Consider the following 20131-nt stretch of genomic DNA (forward strand, 5'->3'; position numbering starts at 1 on the left):
TGAGCATGAGGCCTTTTGCCACATGTGCCCTGATCCTGATTCCACTCCCCTGGAGAAGCAGTTAAACCCTGAGCCCCCAGCAAGGGCGAGTCCTGCTCAGTGTAAAACCAGAGTCAGCTCAGAGTCCTGTCCTAAGCCACGAGGGACAATCACAGCCAGGGACAGGGACAGTCTGTGCCGGCCCTCTGAGCTTTTCTGTGCCTTTTTCCTTCCCTCCCCCAGCCTCATCCTTATCTCGCAGATAAAGAGCAGACAAGCCGGTGATTATCCCCTATCAGGAACCGATGACTAATCTGTCTACCATGAGCGCTTATCCGGCCCCATCGCTAGGTATCCCAGACGCTTGCACTCTTAATATCCTCCTCCCCACCATCCTGCCTGCTGCAGCCATCCAGAGCGGCCTCCACTGCCTCTACAGGGTCACCTGTCTGTCTGCAGGGACAGGAGAGCACGGTCACCTGGGCTGACCCATCCCACCAAAGCTCAGCTCATCCCTCATCCCTCACCACGGCCGTGGCCGCTGTGACAGATTAAGGGGGAGGAGGAGGTCACAAAATGTAAAAAGTAGGTTTGTTCTTTGGGGGTTCCCGGGGCTACCCCGCCGTGCCTGCTGCTCACACGCAGCAGCGTTAGCAACGGAAAGCCCGAGCAGCGAGGAAGGGAGCGTGCAGCTAAATAAAAACCTCCTCCTCCCACGCAACACATTGAGCACTTCGCACGTTGGGGTTCGGGCCGCAGCCAAATTAGCAACGCGCCTCCCGCGCCTCCAAAGAAAGCCCCAATTTGCTTGTAAATGTATTTTTCTCTCCTATAAAAGATTCAGAGAGAGGGCTGTAATAGCGAATTCCCACACGTGCAGCACAACCCCGCAGATAACGGGCTGCCCAATTACGCTGGGGAGCTGGATAAACATTTAAGAGCAAACAACGGGATTTGTGCTGGGTTTAAATATTAATGGCAGGATTTGTCCACTTCCCCTTGCCAACGTTCACACCGTGGGGGCTTCGGCAGCGGCACGCCGTGACGCAGCTGATGAGTGATTCCATGTCTCAGCTCCAAAGGAGCTGGGAACGGCATGTAAAACAGCCCGGCGCCTGCATAACACATTTCTCATATAGCAGCATTCGTGCTCCAAAGAGCCCTGGTTCAGATGTGCTGGATCTTGGTCCTGCCGGATTCAGATTTAAGGAAACACCATTGCACATCTTGAGTGGAAAGAGTGTTTCACCAGCCCGTTTACACTGGCTGTAGAAACTGAGATAAAAATGCAATCCATCACACCCCGAGCTGGGCTCCCCCCTCACTGGGAGCTTGAGGGTTTAACTGTTTGACAGCCAAGTGAGACTTGGCAAATACAATGACTGAGGAAAAAGGACTGGAAAAATCTACAAATTAGAAAACAGAGTGAAGTCAGGCATGGAAAATTCAACTCCTTCCTCAGAAATTAGCTGCCCAACATGAAGAAAACAAAAGGAGCTCCTGGACTGGGAAGCTGCAGGTTTTCAGGGCTGAGGAGGCAGTAGGACCTTCTGGGTCACGCCAAAGCACTGTCACGTCCCAAACCCAAGCTCCTGAACCCAAGAAGGGGAGATACATCAGCTGAGTAGTGTGGAAAGCACTCCCAGAACATTTGACTTGAAGCAGGATAGGTGATACAAAGAAAAAGGCATGATTATAATTTTTAACCAGTACCTGGAGCTGATAAAGTGATGCTAAAAGCCACCCAGTGATAAGGGTGGCTGCTCCAGCATCTCCCTTATGGTCATTTCACCCGACTGTGCCCAGCACCCAGCAGTGCTCTGGGGCCTGGCCGTGCCAGCCCCGGGGTCAGTGGTGCCTGGAGCAGGGCTGGCTGTCGTGGTGGCCATTCACAAGGGCCATCTCATGACTGCACATGGTGGTGTTGCTGAATGCCTCCAGGCTCCTCCCCGGCGTCCAGAGAGAAAACAGATGTGAAGGATCAGCTCAGGGCGGGGGGTGGGGTGGACATGGACAAATAAGCAAACGGCAGAAAACCTTGAAGAGAAAATAACCAGGCACCAGAAAGGAAATGAACTCTAACAAGGGATTAAAAATAGCAGCAAAGCAAGGAATCCAGCTCTGCCAAGACTCCCAGTTCATTTTCAAGAGGAGGCAAGTCAGAGGGAGCTGCCAGGGCAGCCTGAAGATTCACATACACCTGACAGCATAGGGACAAGGGAATCCAGACTGGCTCCTAGCATGGTGGACAGGAGCAATGTGGTCCAGCTGGTACCAGTACCTGGTGCAGCCAACTTTGGAAGCTGCTTGTCAAGAACCACTCGTGCTCTGGAGTCATTTGGCAACCCCAGCTGCTCTGCAAGACAAGGAGAAGAGCTGCCTTTCTCTCCAGCACTCAGGTGTGCTTTTTCCCTTAAATCCACCACAGCTCAGCAAACAGGAACATGAATGTCCTGGAGATCTGACCTTCTCCTCCTCCCCTGCGGGAAGGCAGAATTTCAAATAGATTTACTGGTGCTGCCCTCCAGACGCTGTCTCGAGATGACCTGAAAGTCAAAGAGTGCCCGAGGACTCCTCAAACATCAGCCTTGGCTCGGTGTGACAGGACAGGCAGGGACTTGCTGCACACTGACCTGGCAGCCAACTCGCCGTGCACAAGGAGCAAGGTGGGACAGTATTAGCCCAGGAGTTGAAGGAAAGCTTAAGGTGGTCAAGAATGCATGTAGGACAAAAGGGAATGGATGAGGCAGCAGGCTTCTTATGGCTCTTGCATGAGGAGATCTGCTTTTCCCGTGTCAAAGCATGAGGGACCATTACCTCTGAGGGTTTTCCAAAGGTCCTCTCCTCCAAGGAAGCTCCCAAGACCCTGCAGGACCACGGAGGCCCTTTGGTGATTCACATGGCTTGTCCTCAGAGGGAGTTGCCCCTGCACCTTGCAACAGCAGAGGTTTTGGGGCTTTTCTCCCTTCTGGTTGAGAAGAGCATCCCAAGCCCTTTGATGGCACCAGCTGAGCACCACGGGTACAGCATCATCCACTGGCATTGCCATGGGCCAGACAGACCACCCCAGCCACAACTCCTGGACTGAGGGCAGCAGCACCCTCTGCCATGTCCACATACTGCTCAAGCTGGGTGAGTTACAGAGCTGCAAACATGGGTTGTGCCAAAATCTCCCGCTCTTTATGCAAGAAAGGGGGAGAATTCATCAGTGATGCATGAAGGGAACCTCTAAGCCCCAAATCTGGGGCCACAGGCACCGTGCCATCTTTAAGCTCTCAGAAGAGCAGACCGAACAGGGTGCCAAGGTGGCCACCACCAGATGATCCTCATTCCCATGGAGTCCCAGCTGCTGGACCCAAGCTTTCCACTGCAGCTTCTGGCTGCCCCCAGCATTCCACCCACCAGGAGAGACCAAGCAGCCACGAGTCACTTTTGCTGGCACAGTGCAATCCTTGCAGCCTTGCTCTGTGCCAGGCAGCCACACTGCTGGCTTTGTCCCCTTGGGGAGGAGCATTGAAACCTACCCTGGTGCCCTCCCTCCAGCTGCCACTCCAGACGCCAAGCGCGGAGGTGCCAGACACGGGAGATGCTCTCGCTGGCACACGCTGCCCTTCGCAGCCGAGGCACAGGAGCAGAAACGTGACCCACTTCAGCAGGCAGAGGTCAAGTGGGGAGCAGAGCTGCAGGCACACCTAGGCTCTGCCTGGCCTGAATCCTCCGGGAACACGCAAGCGCCTTGGCTGCGCTCCAAGCCTCCATCATTACTGGATAGTTTGCATTTCCTTCTAGGAAGGCAGCCGGGAAGATCGGCACGCGGTGCGCAGCCTGCGGCTACAGACTCCTGCAAGGAACAAAGCTCCAGTGCCCGGAGCTGAGCGAGACAGACAATGGACAGTAATTTTCTCTGCCATTCAGGCTCTGCAGGAGGAGAAGGAGCATCCCTGACAGCCTTATTTTACAAAATCAGACAACCCCCTTGCACAAGGGGCATTCCTCAGCCAGCCTGGTGCAAAAACAGCTCCTCAATCCTACAAGCTCACCATATAAACAAGGAAAGAGTGACCAGAGGCAGGTGAGGAAGACCTGATGCTGATACAAAGCTCAACAGACATACTCTCAAAAGAAGGAGGGACAGGGTAAAAATAAGGACATTCTTGCTCCAGGGTGTAATAACTTCAGGTGTCCAGTGCACACCGTGGGTTTCTGTTTGGGTTGCAGAGGCTGGCCTGCCAAAAGACACCTTGGCCCCAACCCCAAGGCTGGGGTGTGACCCCAAGGGTCAAGAAATACATATAAAGCTCTGTGTAGAGCATAGCTTAAAGAATTACAAATCCCAGGATCAGTGACCCACTCCAAATGCATGACTGACATCTGGGAAGGGCAAGATGGTGGACAAATTTGGATTCACTTCACCTGGAGAACTCAGAATTCCTCTCCCACAAACAGACCCCCATGGTTGCAGCCCTTCCTCACCCTGGGGTCAATCAGGTCTGCAGTGTAGTTGGTTGCACTGTGGCTGTGCTTCTGGCAGGACCAAGAGGGCAAAACTTGCAACATTGTCTGGGATCAAGAATCAATGCCCGGGACAGCATCACCATGAACTTGAATGTGAGGGGTTTGGAGCCATCCTTTTCACAGGAAGCAACATTTATGAGCTATGGATCACCTTAAGAGCGTGTCAACATATGAAGGCTGACCTGCATCCTTCCCCAGGGTGAGACAAGGCTGCTCTCCTGCTTGCAGAGGTGTTTACTCACTTGTGACCAGCCGGGCAGCCACACGGGTGTCAGGTAGGTGCCGCCCTCTGTGGGGTGACCATGTTTCTGTTGGTTTAAAATCACACACTGGAGTGTGTAAATTTGCACCAAGTTTGAAGGGAGTGAGAATTTTTGCTTTGTTTTTTTTTTTTTTTTAAACCACTTGTAAAAACAAGACGCAGATATTGAACTGGAGCCAACAACTGTATCTTTGTAAGACTCTCAACCACCAGCCTTTTGCTGACTCTAGAACAATAAATATTCAGAGCCTTAAAAGCTTTATTTCAATCTGCTTAGGAGAAAGCAGCCTCAAACAATGGCCAAGAAGGGATCTTGCCCAGCCTCAGCAGATCAGTTCAGAGAGGGAATGGCCCTCACCAGATCCTTGCAGCATCACAGCTCCTCGTTCTTTCACAATGCCAGAAATTGAAGGCCCCCCTGCAAAAGCCAGTTAGTTAGAGCACAACCACCCATGCAGCACATGTGGCCCAGCAGAGGAGACAAAGGCCTCTCCCAAGGTAGGAACAGGAACTACCAGATTGAGAGAGATGAACACATCTAAGATCAGAGCTGCCATCACCCCCATGGTGACGGTGAACCTCCGGCCTTACTTCTCTACATGTGGATTCAACTAGTTCAGATGGTATTTTAGGCTGCATATGGGGCTTTTCATCTTCAGAACACTTAACAGGCACGTGTTAATCCCTGCAACGCCCTTCCGTGGCAGATAAGTGTTTATTATCTCTGCTCTACAGCTGGTGGGATTGGCACAGCGGGGAGCTGCTCATTGTTGCAGACCCTGGGCAACTTCAGCTCCTGGGCTCCTTGAAAAGACACTGTGGGAGATCCCCAGGAGCCTGGGCCACATCCTGGGCCAGTGGAGCAGGGCTGGGCTGGGCACTATCCCCCAGATTTTCAGGAGAGGAAGTCAAAAGCATTTTCCAAACACAAAGCCCCAGGACACATCTCCACTGCCTTTGTGCAGTAGGAAAGAACAGCGGCGCTCATTTATTATGGGCAAATTAACGCCCATGGAGATTAAAGCTTTATCTCCTACCAGCTCAGCCACATCTGACTTAGTGCAGGGCTCAGGCTGACACTGTGTCCCCACGTGCTGGAGTGCCACATCCCCACTGGAGCTCCCTCTCCACAGGGTCCCAGCACCACGTCCTCAGCTTCTCCATTCTACTCTGAGCTGTCCTTGTGCACTACCAGCCTGTCCGCTCTGCCTCTTCCTGCCTGTTGAAGCCCATGTTTGACAGACAAACACATAAAGAAGAGGAGAGGGCAGGCTGGGGACACCCCAGCCATGTGGTCCCAACACCCATGCATTAACATCAGTGTGACACTGACAGCTTTTTTCTGTGCATCCAAAGACAAATGTAAAATGAAGAACACCACCATGGGCACCAAAACCACCACCCTAGCCCCAAGCACAGAGCCAGGGTCACACAGTGAGGAGGGAGGAATTACCGTGCACTTGGTTGATCTCAGAGTTGGATGACAGGATCTCATCAGCCAACTTTTGGGCGGTGGGCAGCACCTCGGTGTGGTGTGCTGTGATCAAATACTGAACAAACTTCTGGAGCTGGTCCCTGTTCATCTGGAAAAGGGTCTCTGAGATGGGAAGACGGAGTTTGACCTGGTCTGGCTTGCGGATCCTGTACAGTGAAAGCGCCACGACGTGAGCGCAGTAAAAAATGTCCTTGTTCCCACAGCCACACGTCACGGAGGTGATTTTGCAGCGGTCGAAGCTGATGGCCACCTTGTAGGTCATCTCTGGTTCTGTCGCAGTCGCTGGCTCCGTTACTGTTCCACTGAGGTGGAACCCTGGAGAGGGAAAGAAGAAGAGGGAAAGGTCAGGTTAGCTTCTCTCTGACCACAACCACCCATGCCAGCTGTGGCAGGAAGGAAAGCCAAGACTGCTTGTGTCTCTCTCTCATATACCAAGGAGTGCAGCACCCAGCACAGCCCATCCCCGTGGCTTACACCCAGCAACACCCAGCCCGTGTATACAAACACACTTCTGCACCAACACACACACACACAGCCAGACTCATCGGCGAGTTTATTTAACAGCCAAACCCTCAGGGGAAGAGCAAAGCTGCTCGGTTCCCATTTGTTTAAGTATCTCAGACTGTTTCTCTCCTGGGAGTCATTTCCATCCACGCCTCCCTCTCGCTGAATTTGCAACTCACATGAGTGAGGGCTGGTAGAAAAAGACCACGTTTGCTTTTCTTTGATGAGGCAGACAAAAAAAATCCACAAACTAAATGCAAAGCAATTCCAGCTTTGGTCTCTTGGCCAGGTAGAGTGCTCCAGGGCATGGTCACAGCGCTGAGCTCTTCCACACAGTGGAAACAAAGAGCAGGGACAGGAGCTATGCACAGACCAAACCACAGCTGGGGGAAAACCGCTCCCTGAGTTCCACAAATCGTTCGCACCAATGTTATGGGGCTCCTGACAGTTCCTACCATGCAGAAAGTGGGTGCAGCGCCTTCAGGCATAACATGTGAAAAAAGCTCCCAGAAGAACCAGACACGTGAGGAACATGAAATGGGTTCAGAAAGTCCCATGGGTCCAAAGAATTATGGATGTACCAAGCAAGTGAGGGACTAAGTCAGTGAGGTAAGACTGACTGATGGATGCCTATCAACCTCACTTTCAATGGGAGCATCAGGGAGTCCTCCTCATGATCCAGTTGCTGAGTGGGTGCAACACCAACACTCTGCACTTGCTCAGCCACCTGGAAAAGGGATATCCTTGTTTCTCACACTCATCTACCTTGCTCCTCCAAGAGAGTGAGGCTGCACCAGGAGGTTAATTAACACAGCCAGGGCAATCTGGTGTCCCCCTGTCAGAAGAACATGGTGTGGGACCTGGCACCTCACAGTGCCCATCCCAGCCATCCTCCCTGAGGAGGATGCTCACTTTTCTCCGTGCCACTGCAACCTCATTAAGCCTGTGTATGTACAGGTCCCTGCAGAGCCTGCCATCCCCTCGGAGAAGGCAGCAGACAGCTGAGAGCCCTACAATTAGCGACAGAAAAGGAGAAGGGGTGGAGGGGTGAAGATTAAAATACATTAACTGCATCAAACCCTTGTGCGTTTGCCAGCTCTTACAAAGGCTTTCGGAGACAAATTCTACCAGAGGTTTTTAATAAATGGCATCAAAACCAGCTATTCACTGCCAGTCTCTTTAAAGCCACGCCAAAAACCACATTCAAATCTGATTAAGCGTCAAGGAGGTCTGCTTTTACTTTAGTGCCGGGGCGGGGGGGAAAAGCAGACCTGTTCTGCTGCCATCACCCAAAAGCCAGCCCATGTGGCCAGCAGAGCAGGAGGGAGGGACGCCCAGCCCTGCACTGCCCTCCCTGCTCACGGGAGCAGGAGCAGCGTGGCTGTGGAGGTGCTGGGCTCGGCGCCGCGGCAGCAGCACGGGCAGGGGCTGACGAGCCTCCCCCTCCACACAAGCCCGTCCCCTGGCAGCCAAACTATATAAATCCAGAGGATAAACTCCAAAGTGTTTATGTTTTACCACTTCTCTGGTTTGCAATGCTTGGCAGGCGGCTCCGACTCACTGCCAGTTTCTCCCTGGTTTACTTTTTGAACAAGTTAAAGGGACTGGAAACCGCGTTCCTGAGCAAGTATGTACGTATATCCTCATATGTGTATGCCTGCACACACATATATAAAACACTCTAGGACAAATTACTGGCCATAAACACTGCCTTGAAATGCTTACTTCAACACAACTGTGGACCAGACCCCACTTGGGGCTAACTGGTGAAAGGCTGGAAGAACTCATTTAACCAAATTATCTGTTTCAGACAGGTATAAGTCTGAAAATATATCAACTGTGGTCTGATCCAGCCTCTCACGACAGAGTATTTGTCCAGATATTCCTCAGGATATTCTCAGGCATCCCAAAAGCTGTGCTCTCCCATCTGCTCCAAGAGCTGGTCTTCACAATTCAGATCTGGTCTGCACATCCAACAGGACCATCCATTATGTCAACGACTGCCAAGTTTATCTGGCACTCGAGCCCCAAGTCAAGTCTTGGTTTAGATTTTAGCTGTGGTGACAGTAGGTCTGTAGGATAAACTAGGAACTCTACAAAACATTTATCAAAAGTTGAGTCAGAAATTAAACACGGAGGGGTGGAAGAGAGATGAGCTGGCAGGTACAGAGGCATTATTTGTGGATATTTACATTAACGTGAGGTCAGACTGCAGCTACCACATTGCAGCCAAGTCTGCACCCCAGCACCACGGCTGCTGAGCACACGAGCCCAGCAGTGATGGGTATCACAGTCCCAGAGAAGAGTGGTGGCTCAAAGACAGGTTTTGGTGTGGTTACTTCATAGCCCATCAAAGCACACATTCCTGCTCCACACAGAACACTGGTGCTATCACTAAAAAGCTGTAGGTAGTCCTGGAAAAGTACAGCTGTCACTGTACCCTCCTCTCTGCTCATCTTACATCCTAGAAGAAAGAAGCATCCTAGGAGCTGAGATATCAACACTTCAATAGAGAGAAACACAGCCCTGATCACTGAGAGCAAAGACATACTCTGTGTCCTCCCTGTACATTCAATTTAAGATATTCCTACAGCCCAGTGCTTATCTAGGACTTCATCTTCTGTTCTTAACATAAGCTAACTTGGTGTTTGATTTGCTGCCGGCAAAGTGACAGTGCCAAGGCTTCAAAACCATGGAAAATAAATAATTAAATACCATCTTTGTAACTACAGACTCATTATGCCCCTCCAGAGTCTAGCTTTGTCCCAAGATCTTCACCTTTCCCCTGCCCCAGAACACCCTCTCCTACTTTTACCACAGAAGCTTCCCAGTGGATGGCTCTTTGATCGAGGTTTTAAAAGGAGACGAGTGTTCACAACTGCCCCAGAAAACGCACAGAAAGGTGCCATGAATGTTCATGGGCACACAGGGCATGATGAGCTCATCTCTTTCTAATCCCAGCTATCCAACCCATCAAATGGGGACAAAACACTGGAGGAAGAACCTTCCTTGTTTTTCTGCCACAGGACATTGCACCTCTGATTTAAATTAAAACAGATCCTAGAATTGTTTTCCAGGAGTTTGCGAGTTCCACATTACAAACTTGTCATCTGGGCAGCACTCTCCTCTTCAGAGCTGACAAACCTTGCAGGCTGGGAGGAGGATGGATCCACAAAAAATAAAATAAAAATTCCTGGGCTCTCAAACAGCTAAGCCTTTAGCAGGGATCCCAGTGCAGGAGACTTTGCTATTGGGAAACAGTATTAACACCTCAACAGAAGCATCTTTAACCAAGATGGTGAATTTTTTGATTTCTAAACCTACTTGACCAAAAGAAGCTGTTCAAACTCTTCCAGTACTGCAAGATCAGAAAGCCTTTCAACACGACATCTTTAACCCAGATATCCTCGTGCCAACCACCAGGAGAAACCACTAGCCTGTCCTGCAGCTCCAAACTACCATGAGGCCAGCTGCAAAGACCCCTTGCTTTGTGGCCTTCAGCAAATCACTGAAGATAAAGCAAACATTTAGGCTGGTAATATTGAAATACCTGGAGTCTGGAGACAGGCAGATGCCCAGATGGAAATTTAAACCCCGAAAGCAAGCAAAACCAAGGCATAGCCCCTACCCTTCTCATAACTGTGGCACCAACACTTGCAAGAGAGAGGAGGACTCCTCCACACCTACCACACTAGCTGGGAACCCGAGTGCTCAGCTCTGCTCCCTCTGGCAGTTGCTGCTCACAGCCATCCCTCGGATTTCACGCTGCAGCCCAGACTGAAGTCACAGTTGTCATTTGCTAAGTTGTGCCATTCGGAAAAAATGAGCTCTTCCTTCCCAGGCGTGGCAGTCGCCCGCCTTCCCCGGAGCGCTGGCACAGTCCTGCAGGGGTGGAAAGCACCACAGAGCTGCAGCCACCTTCAGGACCCTCCCCTGAGGATGCTGCACTGGCACTGCTGTGTGAGAGGGTGATGGCCAGTAACACACAGGTAACGTGGGGAACATTTCTTCATGGCACTGTGGTTCTTTTGTCTCCTCCACAGCCTCTTCTCTGTCCTTGTGATAATTCTGAAGCAGGGCAAGGAATGGCTCAGTAGAGGGAAATGTGCACCACATCCCTGCCATGAGCATGGACCGCTGGACCATGTACATAAAGAACTCACAACCACACCTAGCTGTCAAAACCTTAAGTAACCTCCCAGTACCTGAGGCTGATATTTTGGGCAGCCTCTGTTAGGAGCCACGTGATGGAAAGTCCATCCACGCAGCTTCCTGAAGGCACCAGCCACATCCCCTTGCATCACAGCCAGAGAGGGGTGGCTGTGGCTGACAGCAGCTTGGCTGCTCACTGCTCTTGTACTCTGTGCTCAGCTCCCAGGATTCTCCACCTCTAGCCAGATTAACCCCACTCCAAATCTGTGTTTGGGGAGCTCTGTCTTCAGGCAGGCAGGAGCTCTGTGAAACCAAATGGAAAAGAATAGATGGATATTTATGGGCCTCAGCAGATGTACATGAGGTAAACTGAAATTCTCAGTGCAAGTTGTATACACTAGGTTAACATGACCCAAATATGTTTTTTTTTAAATTTCCAAACCACAGCGGAAAGTTATTTTAAACTAAAGTGATTCCAAGCTCTTTAGTGATTAAACGGACTGCAGCTCCAGCTCCTAGTGGAAAAACCATTTGTTTTTCCAGTGTGTGAAAGCCATAACTAGCAATGAATAATAATTGCCGCACCCGAGTGTTATTTATAAGCCATTCTCAGTCACATTTCCATGCCTCGAAACAGCAGCTTTCTAAACATGAGCTCAAAATCGGTCAATATTTGTAATGTAGACAACACCCACGGGAGGAAGGTGTCGGTGTGCTCGGGCGGTGGGAAGCGGAGGTTAGTAAAATCTCCCGAAGCTTTCCAGCTTCTAGATCAATTCCTCCAGCCGGCTGATGCTGACAATTGCTCAGTCCCTGACCTTGCAGTTGGAAAGGAGATGGGCTCATGAACTCATTTGCACATGACAATGCTCCAGCAAAGTGAATCATCTGCCTCCGATAGTAACGAGAGTACGGCGTGCCCCAGCCCTCCCGGGCTCCATTCAACCAGCACAGGGCTGGCCTTTTGTGCTGCCAGTGCAAGAAAGACTCTGCTGAAGATGTGTGCAATTAAACCCACTTTTCTTGTTGCTCTTTTGATTCAGCGGCTCAATGAGAGGCACCCTAGGCAGGTGTTGTCACACACAGATAAAATGTGCCTTTTCAGAGCACTGGCAGACAGAAAGAAAGAGGGTAAGGCTGAATCAATTGCCATTTCTCCCTTGCAAAATAGGGTATCCAGGCTTCCAGCGAGTCAATGAGCAGAGCTGCTATGAGTTTCCATCCTCGCTCCTCTCCAAAGCTACTCTGTTTTGTGACCGCAGGCAAAGGTGCTGCTGTTGAGACAGACTTTGGCAGGGATGAAGGAGGCAGGCGATGGCTGGCCAGGAGGATGCCGCCCCAGCAGCACAGAGCCACAATTCTGCTGCTAAAAGATTCCCCCCTGCAGCCCTCCTCCCGGTCCCTACCATGCTCCTGCCCTTGCCCAGTCATTATCATCCTGGAAAAGCACCTCCACTTTCACAGAGCTAACAAAGACCATTAATATCACCCCAGGAAGGAGCCATGCCCGCAGCTGAGCTGCCGCAGGAGGAGCCGAAACAAAGGGATATGGATGAGTTGGAGAGTATGCACCCTGCCTGCAAGGGTCCCCACCACACACCTACGGCCTCAGGCACCCACTACCACAGGTTTGGGAGAAATACTCTTCTACCACCTCTCCAGGTAGGCCAGGGAAGAAGCAAGAGCTGCAGCTGTAAACAGAGGAGATGGAATGGGGCTGTTTGTGCTGGAGGGAGCCGTAAGCTCCTCTGAGCAGCTGAGTAAGCTGGAGGGACGCTCTCTCTGCCATCTGCTCTGATCCCACAACACCTCCTGCAAATGAAGAGTCAATCCGCTGGTTTCTATCCCTGTTAACCTCTAATCAGCCAAGAGGACCGGCCTCTGCCTTGCTCTTTATCCGAGCCAGCTAATGCGTGAAGCGCACCGCGCTTCCCATCTGCTCCAGCATTACTAGAGTTAAAGGACAAAGCCGTTTCCCTGTCCCGAGCATTCACTTACACAGATGCCCTTGTATTAACTCAATTTCTCAGTGATTTCCATTATTACCCTTACGAGATTTCTGGTGTTTGTTTATCTAGGAGCCTGAAATGGAGGTTTTTCCCCTCCCCCTACCCAGCTCAGGGGCTTGGCTGGCCCAAGGCCATGCTCCAGACAACCAGTCCTAATCTGTGATTTTACCCAAAAGTATTACAAAATGTTCTCCATTTTCTCCCCAGCCTGGAGTGCTCTTTGTTGCCCATATCATTCTTAAGAACCAGGTTTTTTGGGTCCTTGTTGCCAGCCCCAAAGCCAAGACCATCCTTTCCAGCATCACCTTCCACAATCTTCCAACACCTGCCCACAAATGGGTTTTTAATCTACGCAGATGTACAACCCTTGCTCTGAAGACATACGGTTTGGGCAAAAAAGAAAAAAACACAACCAGTTTTAAAGCTTGGACTGATTTCCTCTGCTAAGGTGTAGCCTTGCAAGCTGAATTCCTCTGCTAGCAGGTCAGATCCAGTCAATCTAAATGATGGTTCTGAAGCAACAGAAAGGGCTTGAAGAGACGATTACTTCACTGCATCTTGGTTAACATGTGATGCAATAACTAGCGGCAAAATGCTGTCAAGTCTCCGTTCTTTACTGCTACAGTGTAACTAACTTATAGGCATCTTGAATATAAAGACTTTTCTTACAAAAAACAGAAATGTGAGGAAAGGTGAAGATGTGCAGTACATTTTTAAGCAGAAGCAGTGAATGCAGCATCCTTACAGTCAAGGGAGAAAACGCGATGCATTTTTGTGACCATCCCCAAAGCATCCAGACCTCTCCTCTTCTCCCGGTGCCTACAAGTGGCTATACCCGAACAAGGAGCAACATGGTTCCTTGTTCAGGTAGTTTGCTCAGCAGATGCAAGGGTGTTTTCAAGCATGAAAGAAAATATCCACAGCGAGGAAATTCACTTTTGCCGCAGCTTCCGGGCTCATGCGTGCCATCAGTTGGAGCCGCCACAAAGCAAACCCAGCCCCGCGCTGTCACCACCTCGGCTGCCTCAAGGAAACTGATGGGAGATGCCAAAACTCACACACGAGACTCAGATGGGGTCATCTCCTGACTTCAATGAAGCCACCCAGATTTCCAACAGCTGAGAAGCTGGCTTCTAGCACATAAAAGGGTTCTAATTAGGAACTGCCTCTTATCCCTTCATGCAAGCGTCACCATGATGGGATCACTGAACTTCATCACAGTCAAAAGCAAAGGGAGCAGTGCTCTTCCCTTCATCGCCTTTTTAGTGTGGTGATTCACAGAGCTCTTAGCGCCACAAAAACATAATCCCGGCCCTTAAAGCAAAGTGCCTCCTGTGCCAGAGCCCTTAACCCGTTGCTCCTGGTTTAAGGGCTCCTTCCATAGGGCCCTCTGCTTGTGCAAGAAGCTGATCCAGAGCCATGGACATGCTTTTCTCTCGAGGTATCTGCTCGCCTTGCTGACCTGTTTTTCTGAGACACAACCTCCCTCCGGAATTGGCCGCTTTTCCAGGACTTAGCCTGAGGCTGGGGAGCAGCTTTGGATTTTGTCTCCAAACATGCAAAGATAAATTGCATTCAATGCGTATTTTACCATTTAAAGCTGCCTCGGGAGTGGGCCATCTTCAAATCAAAACACAAATTCAATTTACCAACATTGAAAAACAAACGCAAAACCAAGCCTGAGAAGCTCCTGACTTGTCTTCTTCCCACATTTTGGTCTTGTATAGGGCAGGACTATCTTAATCAGAATCAAACCAGGGCATCACACAGTAATGGAGGGAAGCAGGACACCACCCTGCTCCTCCCTGAGACACCAGACCTTAAAATAGCAGCTCTACAATTTATAGGGAAGTTATTAGTTATGATTTTCCTGGCCCTCAGATGCCTTCCAAGGGAATGAGGCAGCCTAGATTCAACGCGAAAATCTGCTCCAAATTCTTCCCCAAAAAGACACTTTTTCCACTAAGAATAGCTCTTTCATTTTTAAGAGAGCATAAAGTCTGACTTTCTAAGTCACTGGCAGTGTTGTTAAATGAACACTGTATTTACAAAGCATTTCAACAGCATTTCTGGTAATGGTCTCAGTAACAAATTTGTTGAAAAGGTCAATTAACTTCCTTCCGAGAACCTCACTTCTAAACACAGAAAATGGCTTTGCATTAAAACTGCCTCCACAAAGTGGAAAAAGCTCTAAGGTGACACCATTTTGCCATTTCCGCCCTCAACTCCCCATTCAGGAGCTGAGCAGACCCCAGGAGAAGGCACCAGAATGACTCCCCTCTCCCGCTGACTTTTAGAATAAACCCACCTTTTTTTTTTTTCTTTTTACATATATATATATATATATATATATATATATATATATATATATATATATATAAAATATATATTATATATATACATATATATATAATTTCACTAAGGAAACCACAGACACACACTTTATATTGCAGAAATATTATTATACTTAAACAGCTTAGCTCACTTCAGTAACTTCATGAAAACTTAGCCATTTCCTCCCCACTCTGGCCCCCAAACCAATAAAGCTTAAATTCTGGAGCTTATTTGGGCTGCTCCATGTAGGGAAATTATCTGCTCATTGCAGAATAAATTATTCAGCAATTGCTATTCCAGATCAGCCTCCTCTGTTGACATTTTATTCCAGAATAATTTTTGGAAACTGAGTAGATTTCTGAAGAAAGGGACCTCAATTCCAGGACAGGGAGTTATCCAAATACCTGCTGGCACACCAGTGGCTGGGCTGGTCACCATCCCATGGAGAGAGCCTTGATCAAAGCCATCCCAGAGGAGGAGATGAGAGGTGGTATCAAGTTTGGGAAGACTGACTGCTGTATTTCAACATCCAGCAAAAAGTGAGGTGAAGGAAAGGCACAGACCTTGATTTTGTGTGGAAATAAATGTTTTTTTGAGCTTTCTTTCAATCAATAAATTGCAAAGCAAGAGGAACCACCCAGCAAGAGGCTGGAGGACTTTGCATCACAAGGTGTAACATCAGGAGGGTGGCACAGCTTTTATCCATCATGCAAGGAAAGTGTTGAGGGTATTCGAGAAGCACCAACTCTGACAGTGGAGAGCCCTGGCAAAGCATCTACATGTGCTGTGGCAGTCTCCCAGCCCAACTCAGCCTGATGGTGGATGTTTTGTGCCTCTTCCACACGGCCCAGGGCCTTTTCTGGGTATTCTCCAGTTCTACCAAATTATGCATCACATCCAACACTACTCAGAGTCAGCTCCATGGAGCCCAGAGGCCGTGCCTGAGCAGCCAGACTCATTGCCATTTCCTGGGTACAACCATTTCCACAACTCCCACAAACAGCCCCCTGGTACAAACACCACCACGCACAAACCTCAACACACTTCAGAGGGCAACAGCAAAGCAATGTGTTCATGCACTGCAAGGAAAATCAAAGAGGGATAAGACCAAGCCAAGCGAGGCAACCACAAAAAAGCTCTCAGTTGCCAGTATGTCCTCTCTGGTGAGACCCCACAGCGAAGTTCTGGGTCATGGCTGACAAGCAGTCAAATTTCCCGATTCTGCAGGACCAAAACCCTCTGCAGAACAGTCAACATGCTTTAAATAACACTTTAAAAACCCTTTTGATCACATTAGTCTTCACATGACCTTTCTGAGAAGTCAGGAAGGCAGCGGGAGGTCTGCAGAGCAGAGACTTCCCCAGCAGCCCTCCTTGCTTGAAAGGAATGTGGTTGGGAGACAGATGCCTGACAAAGATGCTCTGCTCTCCTGCATCAGCAGTTTTCACCATCTTTAGCATGCAGGCATTTCAGGAAAAGCAGATTCCCGTGCAGTGATTTTAAGCTCCTCAGTACCACCCTTTCTCCTTCTGGACACACATTGTGCCCAGCATCTCCCAGCCACACATCACAGAGCTCGGCTTTAGCAAGGAGCACGCAACTGGAAAGCTGTCCCACCATGCACAGGAAAACACCAGCCCCCTCCTGCTTTTCAAGTCCAAGATGACTCCACAGCTTCACAGCCTTCAGAAACACAAAGGGCCACAAAAGCTGATATCCAGGGAAATAGGAGCCATCGCTCTTGCTGGGTCGGGAGCAGTGTACAGGCTGCCTCTACGAAACTCATGTTTCTCATTAAAAACTTCACAGATTTTTTTTTTCTTCCCCTGGAAAAACATTGTTATTCAACCCACAGCCTAGACTGCAGGCTCCTCCGTTTGCTTTTGATGCAGTGCAAACATCTAAAATGACACCATGTAATGACAAGATCTGTCATCGGGATGGCTGGGGCTACAGTAGAAAGAAAAACAAAGGAACGATCCTTTCCTTCTCCCTAGAATTCAACACAATTAAAACAAAAGGAAACCTATATTGTGAAGTTAATGCTAAATACAAAGGATTGAAGGGAAAAGGGAAAAGCGTGATGTGAAACATTTAGTGATGGTTTTCTTCCATTATGTGACATGAGGCCCCTTTGGCAGTGGATGGAGGGTCTCCAGCTCCTCTAAACACAGATCTATTTCAGTAATTAAGTTCTCTTACAAAGGGGGAGAGGGAAAGGGCTGCAATATCTCAGATATCTGTGGGTGAAATTCCACCTCTGCAGCCTCCTGAAGCTCCTGGTTAGCCCCCATCCTCTATGGGACAAGCCAGGCACAGCTCCCTGGCAGCAGACACAGTAGGTACCAAAGGGTTATCAGCACATTCATCACAATTTGGAACTGGAAGCAACCAAAAACGCAGTCAGCTCAGCATAATGGGAAAGAAATAAAGTAAAAAGCAAAACCAGATGAGCAACTAGGAACTGACTCCTCTCTTCCCTTTGAAAAGGGAAGCCAGTAATTTGAGAGAAGGTGGTTTTACCCACAATCTCAGCAAAGGGTTTTAGGAGTCGCCCGAATAATCACATACCCTAAGTATTACACAGTAGTCCCACTTAAGAGATGGGAAAACATGGTGGGGAAATCTTCCTGACCCTTGAAAGCAGGTCCATAGGCATGCCCAGAAAAGGAGGAGCAAGTCCCACACTGTGGGTGACATGTCCTGGCTTGGGGAGGTCTCTCCTCTGGGCAGATGGCAGAGTCCACCTGAGCAGCTGCACCCTGCTCTTTTTCCTGCTCCAGGATGAGCAGGAGCAGAGTCCCCCTTCCCCTGCCTGGGAAACCAAGACAGAGGGGTCTAGCAGCAAATTCAAGGCCAGGGAGCAGTGGCTGGGAAGTATGCAAGGAGTCCATGCTCCACTGCTGTGTCTCTAGCACAGAGAAAGAAACCTCCAGACCTGCCTTACCCCCAGACATCTTCCTGGGGCTCAACTTGTAATATCTGCAAGGTTTTAAGTAAACTCCCATGTCTGGGCTTTCCAGAAACCACTGCCACTAACTATATATGGTACTTCACTGCAAAATTAATTGCCCTAATGAGAGTGGTCAGGGCTGATGATGCCCTCACTAAAATGACACCTGCAAATGTATCTGTGCAGGTGGATTCCATATTGCCCTGATGCTGGGTGTTGCTAACCCCACTTCCACAGCTGCTTAGCAACTCCCACAGTTTGCTGCACCGACTGTGTGTACACCATTAAGTACCCTCACATTCAGGTTTTGCAGTTGAGGAACGGACAGGAGATAACACAAAGGCCATTTTCTCCTACAGGAGGTGCCACCTCAGCCTCTGCTGGACCTCTGAAAGTTCCTCCAGGATGCCAACGTGCAGCACACACCACTGAACAACCACTACCAAACCATTTGCTGTGGAAAAGCCTCAGTCTGTGGAGCCACATCAGAACCCTGGTTATCACAGGCACTTCGAGAAGACGCAAGCATGACCTTGAAACCACCAAGGTACAGAAATAAACTCAGTTTGCTTTCCAAAGCTTGTAACATTTTAAGCAGATACAACTGCTTTTGTCATGGCTTATGGCTTCTGAGTAACTTGAGCTGCTCAGAGAAGTTAACATCAACCTGATGCACAACCAGACTCCACCATCATGCCCACACTCCCACAGAGGGGGTATGCATGACACTAAGGCCAAGGTCACCTCCAAACCAAACACAGCACCACCTCAGGTGGGTGTCTGAAGGAAGCAGCTGTGGCATCTGGCATCTCCAGGGGGCTGAGACCTGACTGGCACCACACACCGAATGACGATGCTCGCTTGGAGGAGCAACACTAGGATTGCCCAGTGATACACAGGGAAGATGTGTCTGTCCAGTTGTGCTGGGTTTCAAATTTACCCAGAGCTAAAAGAAATGAGAGCCTCAAAGTCCCCAGCAAGACCAATTCAATTCCCCCTGAGCCCTTGCTCAGAGACCTACTTGCAGAACTTCACACCCACCACTTGTGTGCACAGGAAATGGTCAGCCTTTACAGGCTCTGACACTGATGCACTCACCTCAACAGCAAACAGTCCTTCAACAACACACACGCCAAATTAAAATGATTCCAACCCTCAGCAGCATCTCTCTCTGAAGAGCAACTGCCATTACTTATTAATTTGCTTCCTCAAGATAAACAAGAAATTTATTAAAGTCTGAAAGAGACCAGGAGCACACAAGGCAGCAGAGGGGCAGGGGGCTGCCACTTGTCTTTAAAAAAATAAATACTTCTATGCTAGATTACACTTTCCAGTTGCTGTTTCCCCCAGGAACCAGTTTCCACTCTGTGGAAGATGGAAACCCCACAGACTACTATGTTATGTTGAGGGCTCAGTCATGTTTGGCGGGAGGAAGCACCAAATTTTGGACCTAGCAGGTGAAATGGAAATAAAAATAGACATTTTAAAATAAAGGCTAAATGCATCTGAGTGATGAGTGCATCTGTCTACAGGCTGCTCTCACAGATCATGACCTTGACATCTTGCAGAGGAGGTGCAACCTTTGACAATCAATTCAGCTCCTTGTTTAGAGAAACTGCTCCATTAAACCTAGAGATGAACTCAGCATGGATGAAGAGACCAACACTTCCCAGGAGAGCTGAAAACAGTCTCACTCCATTCAGTCAACAAGCAGGTGATGCTCGTGGGTGGAACTGGAAGAACAAAACTCTTCAGTACAGTTTCCTACGTCATCTACAGTGAGGAGAAATGGTTGGAAGGATGATGAGGAACAGAGTTTCCTTCACGCTCACAATGTACATTTGCAAAGGCAAAACATCATCTGTGGATTTTCCACCCATGCAACAGCCGCTCCAACAGCCTTGCTTTCATACATCCCCCTTGTTTCT

At 49.3% G+C, this 20131-nt stretch overlaps 1 protein-coding gene across 1 annotated transcript in view; it reads right to left on the minus strand.

Moving 5' to 3' along the window:
* The window catches only part of ZSWIM5 (zinc finger SWIM-type containing 5), a 96951-nt gene that overhangs the window by 23506 nt on the left and 53314 nt on the right, over positions 1-20131 (minus strand). The window contains exon 2 of the mRNA XM_059478534.1: positions 6210-6566. Within this exon, the coding sequence (XP_059334517.1) occupies positions 6210-6566 (357 nt within the window). The remainder of the gene's footprint in view (positions 1-6209; positions 6567-20131) is intronic.

This window comes from Ammospiza nelsoni, chromosome 9, assembly GCF_027579445.1.
Source record: "Ammospiza nelsoni isolate bAmmNel1 chromosome 9, bAmmNel1.pri, whole genome shotgun sequence".
Classification (NCBI taxonomy): Eukaryota; Metazoa; Chordata; class Aves; order Passeriformes; family Passerellidae; genus Ammospiza; species Ammospiza nelsoni.